Here is an 11,688-nt window from a genome sequence, read left to right as displayed (position 1 = left end):
AAGAAACAGAAACAGAAGAACTCAAAATTCAGAGCAAAAGTCTTTCTCTACTATAAGAAATTAATAAATTCAGAAAGTGAGAAAGTTCAAACAGCAATCCAGGGAGTCACTGTGACAGGTGACGTATTGTGATCCAAGTCGTCTCCTCAGTAACAAAACACAAAACCAGGGAAAACCAGGAAGCCAAGGAGCAACTTGATACTGCGTCTCCACCTGACCACCACTGCACAGACTCTGGCGCCAAATGATATCACCAGAACAAGATGGCAGCACTCGAATCAGGGATATTTTGGGTTCACTTTGTGCAGTGGAAGGGAGACGGGTCAGCCATCTTTATGTGTCAGTGGAGCCAAATGATAATGCTAAGGCTAGTATGCTAATGTCGGACGTGTTTAGATCTGAAACTGATTCAGAAATATGACCATGATCAAATAAGCAGCTCAAATCCACCAAAACCTTCTCAAAAACCTTACATTTGACTGTAATTATTTCAAATGCCGTCTGAGTGAGGCTGTCTGAAGCCCTGCGTGTGTGTGTGCGTTTAAACTGGGTTATTTACCAAGATAAAAACAGGCTGATTTGTGTTCACATCAGAGGACAATAAATTATTTACACTGATTCTCTCTCTGTGTCGTCATGCTCACACGCACATCTGATGTTTCTTTTTTTCTTCATATTACATTTATTATTTAACACATACATGTGCGTGTGTGTGTGTTCCAGGTCAGTGTTACAGTTTGTTCTCAGGATTACTGACGAGTAGAGTGTGTGCTTGAGTGTGTGTGTGTGTGTGTGTGTGTGTGTTACTTGTGGGGTCTCTTCTTCCTTTTAAACCCATAAAGTAAAACATTAAAATTAATCTTTTTTTTTAATGTTTGTGGTCTCCAGCAAATTAATGTAAATCAGAGTAATGTGTGTTTGTGTGTGTGTGTGTGTGTGTGTGTGTGTGTATATTCTTGTATTTGTGGGGACAAAAATCTGTTTACACAGTCACATTGTGAGGACCCGCCTTACTTATGGGGGGCAGAATGTCCTCACAACATAGACCCTTAAAGAGTTGCTTTAAGGTCAGGCTGAGGTTAGGATTAGGTTTAGGTAAGTAATATTTATTGTTATGGTTATCTGGTGGTTAAGCCTCCAGGAAATGAATAGAAGTCTATGTAATGTCCCCAAAAGTGATGGAAACACGACCGTGTGTGTGTGTGTTGGGGGATGGTAGGTGTGTGTTCATTGTGACTCACAGCCCTACAGCGTCTGTTCAAAGCCTCGACCTCTTTTATTCCTGTCAGCCTCTCCATCCTCACTTCCTTTCCTTCTTTCCTTGATTCTCCCTCTTTCTGCTCATCTGGTTTACATTTTCACTTTCTTCTTGGCATCGTATTGGCTGATGGTGTGAAACTGAGCGTCACTGTCACTTGGCTCCTCTGACTGGTGGGGGGTCTCTTAGGTTGGTCCCTCACCAAATTCAGATCAATCCGTTAGACATGAATAAAGGTTCTGCGACCTGCCGATCTGGGGACCTGGTTCACTAAACTCGTGTGGTTTCCAGAGGACATGGAGGCAAACTTGCGTCTTCTCATGATCTCAGAGCGTTTGCTTTTGTGATTGTTCGATTTGCTTGTGAAGATTCTGTTTGCTCTGTTAGCCTCATGTTTTGCAGTTTGCTGCCTCTTGTTGCTTCAGGTCCATCGTTGTAAATATGAGCCACTGAGTAGAACAGAAGCTGGAGTCAAAAACATCTGGGTGTAGTCTTTTCCATTCCTGCCTCGTCCCCCAGCAGCCTGGATGAACCTAAGGAAGATGGAGGATGAATCATACAAGACTTTCATTACAGAAAGTTCAGGCTGTCTGACAGCAGAGGACAAGGGGACAGAATTGAGGGCTGTTGAAGAGACTGTTGGAGCCTCTTTTCACTGGGTCTGAGGAGGAGGTCCACTCCAGGAGGGGGACCCTGTCTGAGGTCAGGGCAGAACCCTGAGTCCAATTCTGTGTGAGAAGACGTGAAGGGTTTGTACTGAACCTGTTGAATCATGTAATGTGTCACATTCACGTGAGGAAACACCAAACATGTTGGTGTGACAGTGCTGAGGAGGAAGAGGAAGGAAAAGAGGAAGAGGAATGGAAAGAGAAAGAGGAGGAAGATTTTGCTTTTTTTGTCTTTCTTTTTGTCGGACGGCACGGTGGTGCAGTGGTTAGCACTGTCGCCTCATAGCAAGAGGGTTCGAATCCCAGTCTGGGCCCTTCTATATTGCATGTTCTCCCTGTGCCTGCGTGGGTTTTCTCCGGGTTCTCCGGCTTCCTCCCACAACCCCACATGCACGCAAAACATGCACGTTAGGTTAATTGGCTACTCTAAATTGCCCCTAGATGTGAGAATGTGTGGTTGTCTGTCTTTGTGTGTTGGCCCTGCGATTGACTGGCGACCAGTCCAGGGTGAACCCCGCCTCTCGCCCGTAGTCAGCTGGGATAGGCTCCAGCTCCCCTGTGACTCTGACGGGTAAGCGGTATAGAAAATGGATGGATGGATGGATGTTCTTTTCGTCCAGACAGACTCATGACCTGCAGGACACATTCACGAATGACTGACGTGAACAGGTAAAGACAGGACCAATCAGACGCTTAAGTCCACCAGCCAATCAGAGAGGAGGACACAGTGAGACAACCGTCTTGTGTGCTCAGGTAAACCCAGGAGACAAACTGTCAAACTGATGAAATGTGTTCATTATTCCAATAAAGAAACACTAAAAACAGGGAAAACTATAGGATCTTGGTGCAGTTCATCAACAGGACAACAGCGCCACCTGCAGGGCATCTGGTTTATTACTTCACATTCTTAGAGACTGAACTGTTGAGTATGTATAAATGTATTATAAAAGTAGACTTTATAAGTGGTTCAGTCTCATGTTCATACATATGTATAAGCTTTTTTGTGGTTCACAAAATGTGAATTTTTTTTATTTTGAATTTTGTGTTGATCAGAAAAACAAAAAATGACCAACAGATGAATTCAGAATGAAAACATTCATCAGTTGCAGAAAATACTTTAAAAATGAGTACTGATACCTCACTGACAATGGTACTTTAGTAAAACTATGCAAGTATCAGGAAATCAGGAAGATGTACTGTTCAAAGTAAAAGCACTGAGTGCAGTAAATCCACTGCTGGTCTGATGTTCTCATTGAACCGACTCACGTCGGCACAAACATATCTAAAACTCACCTGAACAGGAAGCTGCAGGGAGATCAGAGCGCTGCTCCTCACCTTAAGCAGGTCTCTATGAAGTAATGCAGGTTCAGCTCACACTTTGAGGTCACTTTATATTTTAGTTCATTTTGTTTGTTGAGTGTGGACACTGAAGAGTTTGAGCTGGACCAGCTGCAGACGATGACAGGGACACGGTCCAGGGACAGACCATCTTCACTCTGTTTTAGTTTAAAAATGTTTTGCTCAAATTGACATTCAGCACATCAAAAGCCAAACACAATTTTTTCCTTTTGTATTGTTTTAATTCAAAACCCCTCAATAAGTTTCAGTTACACCACACAAGTCAAACACAGTTTGTCCCACAGATGGGATGATGGAGGGAAGTAAAGCCAGACTCGAACACGTGGGTCACCTATCAGCTCGCTGCATACGAACAAACACACCTGGAAAATTATTTAAGTCATGACCAACAATACAAACAAACCTGAAACTGAGCCGAGAGTCTATTTACAGTATTGCCTTAAAAACCAGAGTTTGAAACTGACCTCAGCAGGTCCAACAGACGTGACCTTTGACCTTTACACTCTAAAAAAAAAATAAAACAACAAAAAAACAAGCTGCCGAGACTTTTGTCCAATCAGGAAGCTACAGTTGCTCAGAGACAGCGACAGGAAGTCATGAGAGAGGAGACTGAAGTTGCCCATCTGTAAGGAGTCCTGAAGGCCTTTGGCCTCTGAAACGAATCAAACTCAGACGTCTATGCCAACCAGAACCGCTGATCTTAAAAAGTGAAACTGGTCGGTTCATGTTGAGTAGCTTCACATCAAAGTAATTAGAGTGGAAAATCTTCCTCAGTGTTTTGTTGTCATGTGACGTGAACGCAGTCTGCTGTCTCGCTTTCATTCCCACAATCTTCTTCATCTCGACATCTGAAGACGGCAAGTTGCTCTTTAGAGTGTAAATGAGAGAAAAGCTAAATGTTTACAGCAGTTTAAACAAGACTCATCAGGAGATAAAAACTAAAATGTTTCTGTCCGTCACTTTGTATTCAATGCTCATGGATCAATCTGATCATTGATTATTGCAATTTATTTCCTGTCAGGTTTGGTCCTGTGACACCTGAATCAGACACGACAAGTGTGTACTGCTACAGGCTCCACCTCCTGCATCACAACAGGTCAACAAGTCATCATTGAACACCTGTCACCATGACGCTGCTTTCAGGTGATCTCTGCCAGCTTCAGACTACAGTGGGACCAGGTGTTACATTCAGGTTGCTCAGGTGAGGTGGACCAATGAAAACGATGGATGTAAACACATTTTGACTGGCTGCCTGGATGCCGTTCAGTACTATGACCACATTGGGAAACACCGTACAAATTGAAACATTTTACTGAGAAAACAGCTGAATTTATGATGTTTGTGTTGGTTCAAGTTCTCAGGCTGGAAGGTGAGTCTCACACCAACATTTAAGATAAAAAATAAATTTGAACATCCAGGATTCAAGTTTAATTTCAGGAAGAGTTCGTTTCAAACCTGCTGGTAGAGTCTGGAAATACCTGAAGGCATCACAGCCCTGATCTCTGTGAACTGTTTCCTGTGAGGGGGAGCTGCAGGAGGCGGAGCCTGAAGTGTGACACAGTGGCGGTCCAAACATCATGATGGGATGGGCAGTCTGAGGACGAGCTGCTCGCTCTCACATAAAACTACAAGACGAAAACAATGAAAACAAACACACGAGATTTACTCCCAACCGCCCCCTGACCTTCCCTTGAGAATCCCTACAATCAATCAACGCACACTGGTGTTACTGTCCCTACAGCAGGTGAGACGGCCGGAGACGGAGGTCAGGGTGATCATTACTCATCAGGTCTGGGAATAAGTCGAACATGTGATGTCCCTGACTGGGAGGTCCTGAAGGGGGCGCTCTGCTCCACAAACAGATATGGCTGCACAAAGATCTTGATCCTCTCTAAGAAAGAGTGATATGATGAAGGCTCAGACAGTTGCCTGTTCTCAACAATGAAACATCCTGTTTCCTGCTGCTGAAGGTCAGACAATCTCGAGGAGGATGAAGCTACTGAGACAAGAAGTTCAAGTCCATGTTGGTACACCAGGACTCAGACTCAGAAAGCAGAGATTCTCCACAGTTCAGCTCCTTCAAAACATAAAATCCAGTTCAGACTTCAAGACTTTCAAACCTCAAAGCTGCTGTTGAGGCTTCTGTCCCAGTTCCTGTGGACTCCTGTGGACCTGGACGGAGACGATCTGAGGGTCTCTGTCCGGTTCCAGGTGGACACAAAGTGACGTGATGTGTGTTTAGCCTCACAATGCAGTGAGGCCAAAAGGACTCTAAAGTGATGAAACACATCGAGGTCAATCCTTGTAGTCTGAACTGGACTTCAACACAAGTTTATGACAGGAAGCTCGGCAGCTGTGAGCATCCAGTCCCTGAAGAAGAAAAGACACCTGATGCGTTCTGTGTTCGAGGAGCAAGAAGGGAAAACCCTGAAACCTGGTTTGGTGGTGGAGTCTGTGACATCATCACACCTGTGCACTAACACGAAGTCAGGACGGGATTTTCAGGTCACGTCATTCAGTGAGACGTTTAGACAAGGATCAGACGAGACGGACAGAAAAAAAACAGGAAGTTCTGATAAAATCTTCTCATATTATCTAAAAATAAAGACGTGGGATTTTACTACAGCCTGAACCAAACTATCACACTGTTCCTGTTGTTGTCTGGTGGTCTGAGGTCAGGTCCGGAGGTGGACTGAGACGGACAGAAACAGGACAGGACGACACACAGCTGGCAGCTGGATGACTAGTCGTCTTCGTCGTCCTCGTCATCCTCGCCTTCGTCATCCACGTCTCTCTTCCGCTTCTGTCCCTGAACACCTGATGGATCCTCTGCACAGACGGAGCCAACCAATCAGAGGAGACAGACAGGATTCTGACCAACAAAAACATCAAACCGCGTACAATCCACAAAAATCCAATGATGCTTCACTCACCTTCCTCCTCCTCCTCTACGTAGTCTTCTTCATCCTCGTCATCCTCCTGAGATGAAGTGCAGCAAAGAAGAGTTTCACTACAGAGTAACAGTAAAAACTTTCAAAATAAAGAAACAGCATGTTTCTGATTGGATGGCACTAATGAAGCTCTGCACTCAAATGCATCGCGCTCATCAGAAAACATTTTAACAGCAATCAAATGTGCTGATGCTACAAATGTAGACTACAAGATTATCTTCAGTGTGATTTGATTATTTTCCCTTTTTACAGAAGAATGATTTCAAAAAAATGATTACACAAAATGCTCCTGTTTACCAACATCTGTCCTCAGAGGCGGCCATTTTGGCTCTGAACCTGGTCACGAACGCGGTCACGCCTGAGGTTAGTCCATTGGCTTGACTCAGATCAGACCAGGAGAACATTTGTGACCATGTTTGTTTGTATAAATCAGCTCCACGTTTTATGTTAACGTCTGTGTGCACAAATGTGTGTGCATTTCAGTTAACTTCCAGTCGAGCTTAACCTAATCAATTTGTTCTCTGCAGGGCTGCTGAGGACAGGTGGTTCTGTGTCTGAGTCAGCTGTGGATTGGCCTGCAGGCCAAAGCCCGAGTTGCCCACCTGGTTTCCCCGGTTCACTTGAAAGCCCAGCCCCACCTCTCCTCCCTCTGAGCCGTCCTCATCCTCCTCTTCGTCATCCTCCTCGTCGTAGTCTCCAGTAGGCCCCGCCCCGTCCTCGCCGTCCTCGTCTGGAAACACAGAGATCAGGTTCATACAGACCCTGAGGATCACAGCTGAATTTACACTGGTGTCTCCTCTGAACACTCGTGGCCCACCTTCGTCATCGGCCTCGGAGTCAGGGGCCTCGTTGTCTTCCTGGTCGAAGCCGTCCAGGTAAGTGACCTGAGGCAGCAGCTCGAAGACGCTCTCCCTGTAGTCCTCCAGAGACGTGATCTCACAGTTGAACAGGTCCAGACTCTGCAGGCTCTTCAGGTTTTGCTGCATTCGGGCACATAGTGTTAGCATGTTAGCAGCTACAAACAGCACGCGCGTGTGTGCGTGCGTGTGTGCGTGTTCTGACCAGTGCCTCCACGTTGCTCAGCTCTTTGATCTTGTTCCCGCTCAGGTTCAGGTACGTCAGGTTGGGACATTTCTCTGACAGGGTCTCCAGAGACCCTGTCAGGTTGTTGTCACTGAGCTCCAGCTGATGGAGACAAGAGAAGTCAGGCCTTCAGTCCAGCAGTTAAGATCTGCAATCATCTAGTTTTTTTGTGTAAACACTTGCAGTCCCCTGAGGAAGAGGTTTTAGATCCAGCTCATTGTGAAATCTGACTTTTCTATAAAAATGGAAGAAATGAAAAATGTTGATGCTAACCTGATACGAACATGCTAACACCAACATGCAGGAATGTTAGTGAACCAATAAGACGACAGAAAAGTGGTCTTGGATCACTGTGATACTGAGGAAAACTTAACCTGCAATAAGTCTTTGTTCTCTGGTTCCTAAGTGGATTTTTGGACATTTCTCCTGGATGGACATCAGAGACAGGGATGTCCTCAGGAAGTGGACGTCACACTGAATGATGTCAATGTGCGTTTCTGTCTGTGTGTTCAGTTAGGACTCTGAGGGCTGAGATTTATTCACAATTAATGACACAAAAGAAAATAAACAAGCTGTGTGTGTGTTACCTTGCGTAGTTTGGGCAGTGATGGCAGTTTAGCCAGCGAGCAAAGACCCACGTTGACCATACTGAGAAACTCGAGCTCCGTGAACTCATCTGTCAAACCTTCAACCTCCCCGTCTGCAGACCGACTGTTATCGACCACCAGTTCTGCTACCTGACAGGCAGACAGACAAGCCCATCAGTACTGCAGTATTTAAAATCACATATCAAAGTGAACAGAACAAAATCAATTTCGGTGTCTTTATGTTAATAGAGCTTTCTTTTTATTGATGCTGTTTTCATGTTTTGGACATGCGTGTGAGACATGCAGAGGAGCTGATCCTGGATTTCAGTCGTTTCCTGTCACCACAGCTGACTTAACGCTCGGGGTGAATACGATGACTCTCAGATGATCCATGACAGTGTCATCGTCGAGTCCCTGAATCCGACAGGAACGATGCGTTTGAGTGTCCACAGCAGAGTTCATACAGAAAGCGCTGACAGGGTGTTGCTCTCAGTCTACGTCTGGGTCCTTCTTAAACCAGTGTGATATCTCAAGGAAATTCAATCGAAAGCAACTGGACTTAGATATTTGTCTTTGAAGACGTTTCACCTCTCATCCAAGAGGCTAGACTAGTTCCAGCCTAGTCAAGCGAGCAGGAACTGATGAAGCCTCTTGGATGAGAGGTGAAACGTCTTCAAAGACAAATATCTAAGTCCGGAACTAGTCTAGGCTGGACTAGTTCCAGCCTAGTCAAGCGAGCAGGAACTGATGAAGCCTCTTGGATGAGAGGTGAAACGTCTTCAAAGACAAATATCTAAGTCCAGTTGCTTTCGATTGAATTTCCTTGAGATAACCATGACCTGGATGAATGAGAATATTCACAGGCTTAAACCAATGTGAATGTTAAACCAGACAGGAATCTTCAAAAAGATCAGTTTTACTTTTCTTCATCTACAGGAGCTCTTGAATCCATCAGGAAGAATTTAATTCACCTGTACTGTACCTGCACACGTTTATTCAACACCTCTCATGTGTACATACACACGTATGTTAGTCTGCGACTGGCTAAATCAGCGGGCAGCAGGAGACAGAGCCCGGTGGTGGGGGGGGGGGGGGGGGTTGCGTCGGTGTTGTGAACAGGTATATACACGATTTAAACATGTGTATAGCTGTATATGTATACAGGTATACACAAACTTAAACATGATTAGTATGAAAATATTCCCAGGAAGTACTCTATAGTAAGAAAACTATATCAGATATAACTTTTTTTTTTTTATCAATCAACAAATCAGTTCATTGGCTCATTCCAGCTCTAATCATGATGCCCTAACAAAACTAGAATCAACATTATATTGATGCTCAATGGGGCAAGCCCTGCTGTACCACTCTGACCTCCCAGCTCAGGAGGACTTTGTTCAGACTTGTGGCTGCTTATATTTCCCAGAGTTCCTCTGGTTGCTTATATAACCAGCAGAGTCAGAGGAGCCAAGCTTCAGCCTGCAGGCTGACAGCCATCAGTGCAGACCAGCAGCACCAACACATACACACCGAGTGTGAGCTCAGGCTTTAACCCTCTGTAATCTACATGCACTGTGTGTGTGTGTGTGTGTGTGTGGGGGGGGGTCCTCTGAGCCTCCACACACACCATCTGCCGACATCCCCCAATTCATAAAAGATGAGACCAGCAGGTTGTCTGCTGGCTCAGTTTGTAACTGAATTCAGCCCGAACTCTGAGTGTGTGTGCGGGTTATTTAACTGAAGCTGATCGGTTGGCAGTCGGTTATATAACTTAATCTCTCTCTCTCTCACACACACACACACAAGCAGAATAAGACCGTGTTTACACCGTGTTTTACAGTCCGCAGATCAGAGGCTGCAGGCGGTGTGTGGATTTCAGTTAAACTAACCGACAGTCGGACTACCGACTGATCCGTGTCACCTTGTCCAGTGCTATGACTCGTTACGAGGCTCACAGTAACACATACGACCCGTTACAGTGAGACCCGCCGAGTAACGCAGCTTCCTGGCTGGTTTTAACAGTCCTGGAATAAAAACAATCGTCGACATTAACAGTTTCCGCTAATCCGCTTGCTTTGACGGTCAGTCGGTACCGCAGCAGCACCGAGCGGATGTGCGTCTGTGCGACCGACAGGGCCGCAGACAAACGCCCGAAAAACTCTCCAAACGTACTTCTGAACTCAGTCTGACGAAGCGCACTTTGATAAACTAGCAGGACTTAAGATATTTCAGTCGAAGTTTAAGCAGCTGCGGACTTAAGATGTCCGCTCGTAGAGAACCACGAAGCACCGACCGACCAACCGACCGCCGCCGTTGTTGTTGTTGTGCAGCTTAACACGCAATGTCTTTTCCGGGATGAAAGCCCGCGGTGAGCTTGTGAAAACACCCCGACACAACCGCACAATCTGCCCCTGTGGGTCCAAAGTGCCTCCGTCAGGTACCGACAGGTTCGGAATTTATCGTAAATCTTCTGTATGAGGGTCGAGCTGATTCGAAGTTAAACTTGCACGTCGTTTGTGCGTGACGGTCAAGACAGACGGCCGACCGGGACCTCACGAGACGGTTCGGACGAACGAAACGTTCCACCTGGATAGGAACCGTAAACCGCGTTCTCTCTGAAGCGTTTTGAGGGAATAATTTGGGTTCGCGGAGCCAAAGGAGAGGAGGAGGGGCGGGGGGACGGATCCGTGAGATGCTCCCACGTCCATCTGGGATGGTTGTTCTCAGCCGGACGCTAGTTGACCAAACTATAACCTGGACGATAAAGAGTTTAACGGGTCGAATGTTCGACAGCAAACTTACGGTGTCATCGGTAAGCTAAGTCCATGTGATGAGCGAGTGTGATCCGCCAGCCAGGCTCCAGCCGCGCATCCCCTCCCTGCTAACGTCGTTTCAGAAAACAATTAAAATGTTGTTAAACCAGAGGCTCACCTCCGCCGGACTTCTGTTCCGCAGCTCCAAAGTGATTCTCTTCTTCATGTCCATGTTGAAGTCTTCCGTCTGTGGTGCAGTCAAAGCGGGCGGTGAACAGTTGAGAAACTCCCGAGGATCAGAGCGGTAGCTGCTCTCCTCTGATAGCCACAGTTTGCCTACTGATCCTCCATGATACCTCGCGTCCCGCCCCCTCCCGGAGACCACGCCCCCGCCGCACGTGGTTGGCCGCGTGCCACTCCACCACCGCTGATTGGCCATCGTACACGTCACTCAGGGCGGATCCGCCTTAATCCACGAGAGGTACGGTAAAATCCCCAGCGCTAGCGACAGGCTGTGGTTGTCGTTCTTCAAGTTCAGAGACTTGTTGAAACTTTACAAAACCATCCAGAACAAAGTGAAACGTATTTGTTTATGCTTTGCTTGTCCTCACACTATCAAACGACAAACCATAAATCAAACCCAACTGATATTTACCAGCAGACATGAGATAAAAATTCAGTCAGAAATATTTGTCTCAAACGAAAAATAAGCTGTGTCAGAATCAGAATTCCTTTATTTATCCCTGAAGGGAAATTCTTAACAGCATACTGACATTTTCCCAGGTATTATGAACTGACCTGCCGTCTGCTTAAGGCTCATGTCATCCAGTTCCACAACTGCTGGATGTAGATGAACTTCCATCAGAACAAACACGAAACTCAAGGTCCACTTTTCACTGCAGGCCTCTTCAGTGGTCACAGAACCTGCATGTTGGTTTACATCTAAACATGTTTCTTCATAGAAAACCATTTGATTAAAACTTGAACATTAATTAATTAACAAACATCATTTTTCTCTTTCTGTAAGTA

The 11,688-nt window shown here is 45.8% G+C and overlaps 1 protein-coding gene across 2 annotated transcripts; it reads right to left on the bottom strand.

Annotated features, from left to right (window-relative positions):
- Positions 1-3,484: 3,484 nt before the first annotated feature.
- Positions 3,485-11,049, bottom strand: anp32e (acidic (leucine-rich) nuclear phosphoprotein 32 family, member E). Of its 2 annotated transcripts, none has more exons than XM_046417670.1 (7): positions 10,838-11,049; positions 7,907-8,056; positions 7,299-7,421; positions 7,054-7,216; positions 6,875-6,966; positions 6,219-6,264; positions 3,485-6,114 (listed from the first exon to the last, which is right to left on the bottom strand). In XM_046417670.1, the coding sequence occupies exons 1-7, from the start codon at positions 10,889-10,891 to the stop codon at positions 6,029-6,031; spliced, it is 714 nt and encodes a 237-aa protein (XP_046273626.1). In that variant the 5' UTR covers positions 10,892-11,049; the 3' UTR covers positions 3,485-6,028. The 2 variants fall into 2 exon arrangements, with proteins under 2 accessions (XP_046273626.1, XP_046273625.1); XM_046417669.1 differs by having other exon boundaries at positions 6,839-6,966; positions 10,838-11,048.
- Positions 11,050-11,688: the final 639 nt, after the last annotated feature.

The sequence above is a fragment of the Scatophagus argus genome, chromosome 17, assembly GCF_020382885.2.
Source record: "Scatophagus argus isolate fScaArg1 chromosome 17, fScaArg1.pri, whole genome shotgun sequence".
In the NCBI taxonomy this organism is placed as follows: domain Eukaryota; kingdom Metazoa; phylum Chordata; class Actinopteri; family Scatophagidae; genus Scatophagus; species Scatophagus argus.
The sequence above is the reverse complement of the archived record's forward strand: the minus strand, read 5'-3'. Positions and strand labels throughout refer to the sequence as shown.

What these genes read in the sequence shown, in the direction of transcription:
- anp32e (XM_046417669.1), bottom strand. Translation starts at nt 10,891, where the DNA reads ATGGACATGAAGAAGAGAATCACTTTGGAGCTGCGGAACAGAAGTCCG. An exon ending in GGAACAGAAGTCCGGCGGAG is followed by an intron (nt 8,057 to 10,837) that starts GTGAGCCTCTGG and finishes TCTGCCTGTCAG; the next exon opens with GTAGCAGAACTGGTGGTCGA. An exon ending in CGTAGAGGAGGAGGAGGAAG is followed by an intron (nt 6,115 to 6,218) that starts GTGAGTGAAGCA and finishes CCGTCTGTGCAG; the next exon opens with AGGATCCATCAGGTGTTCAG.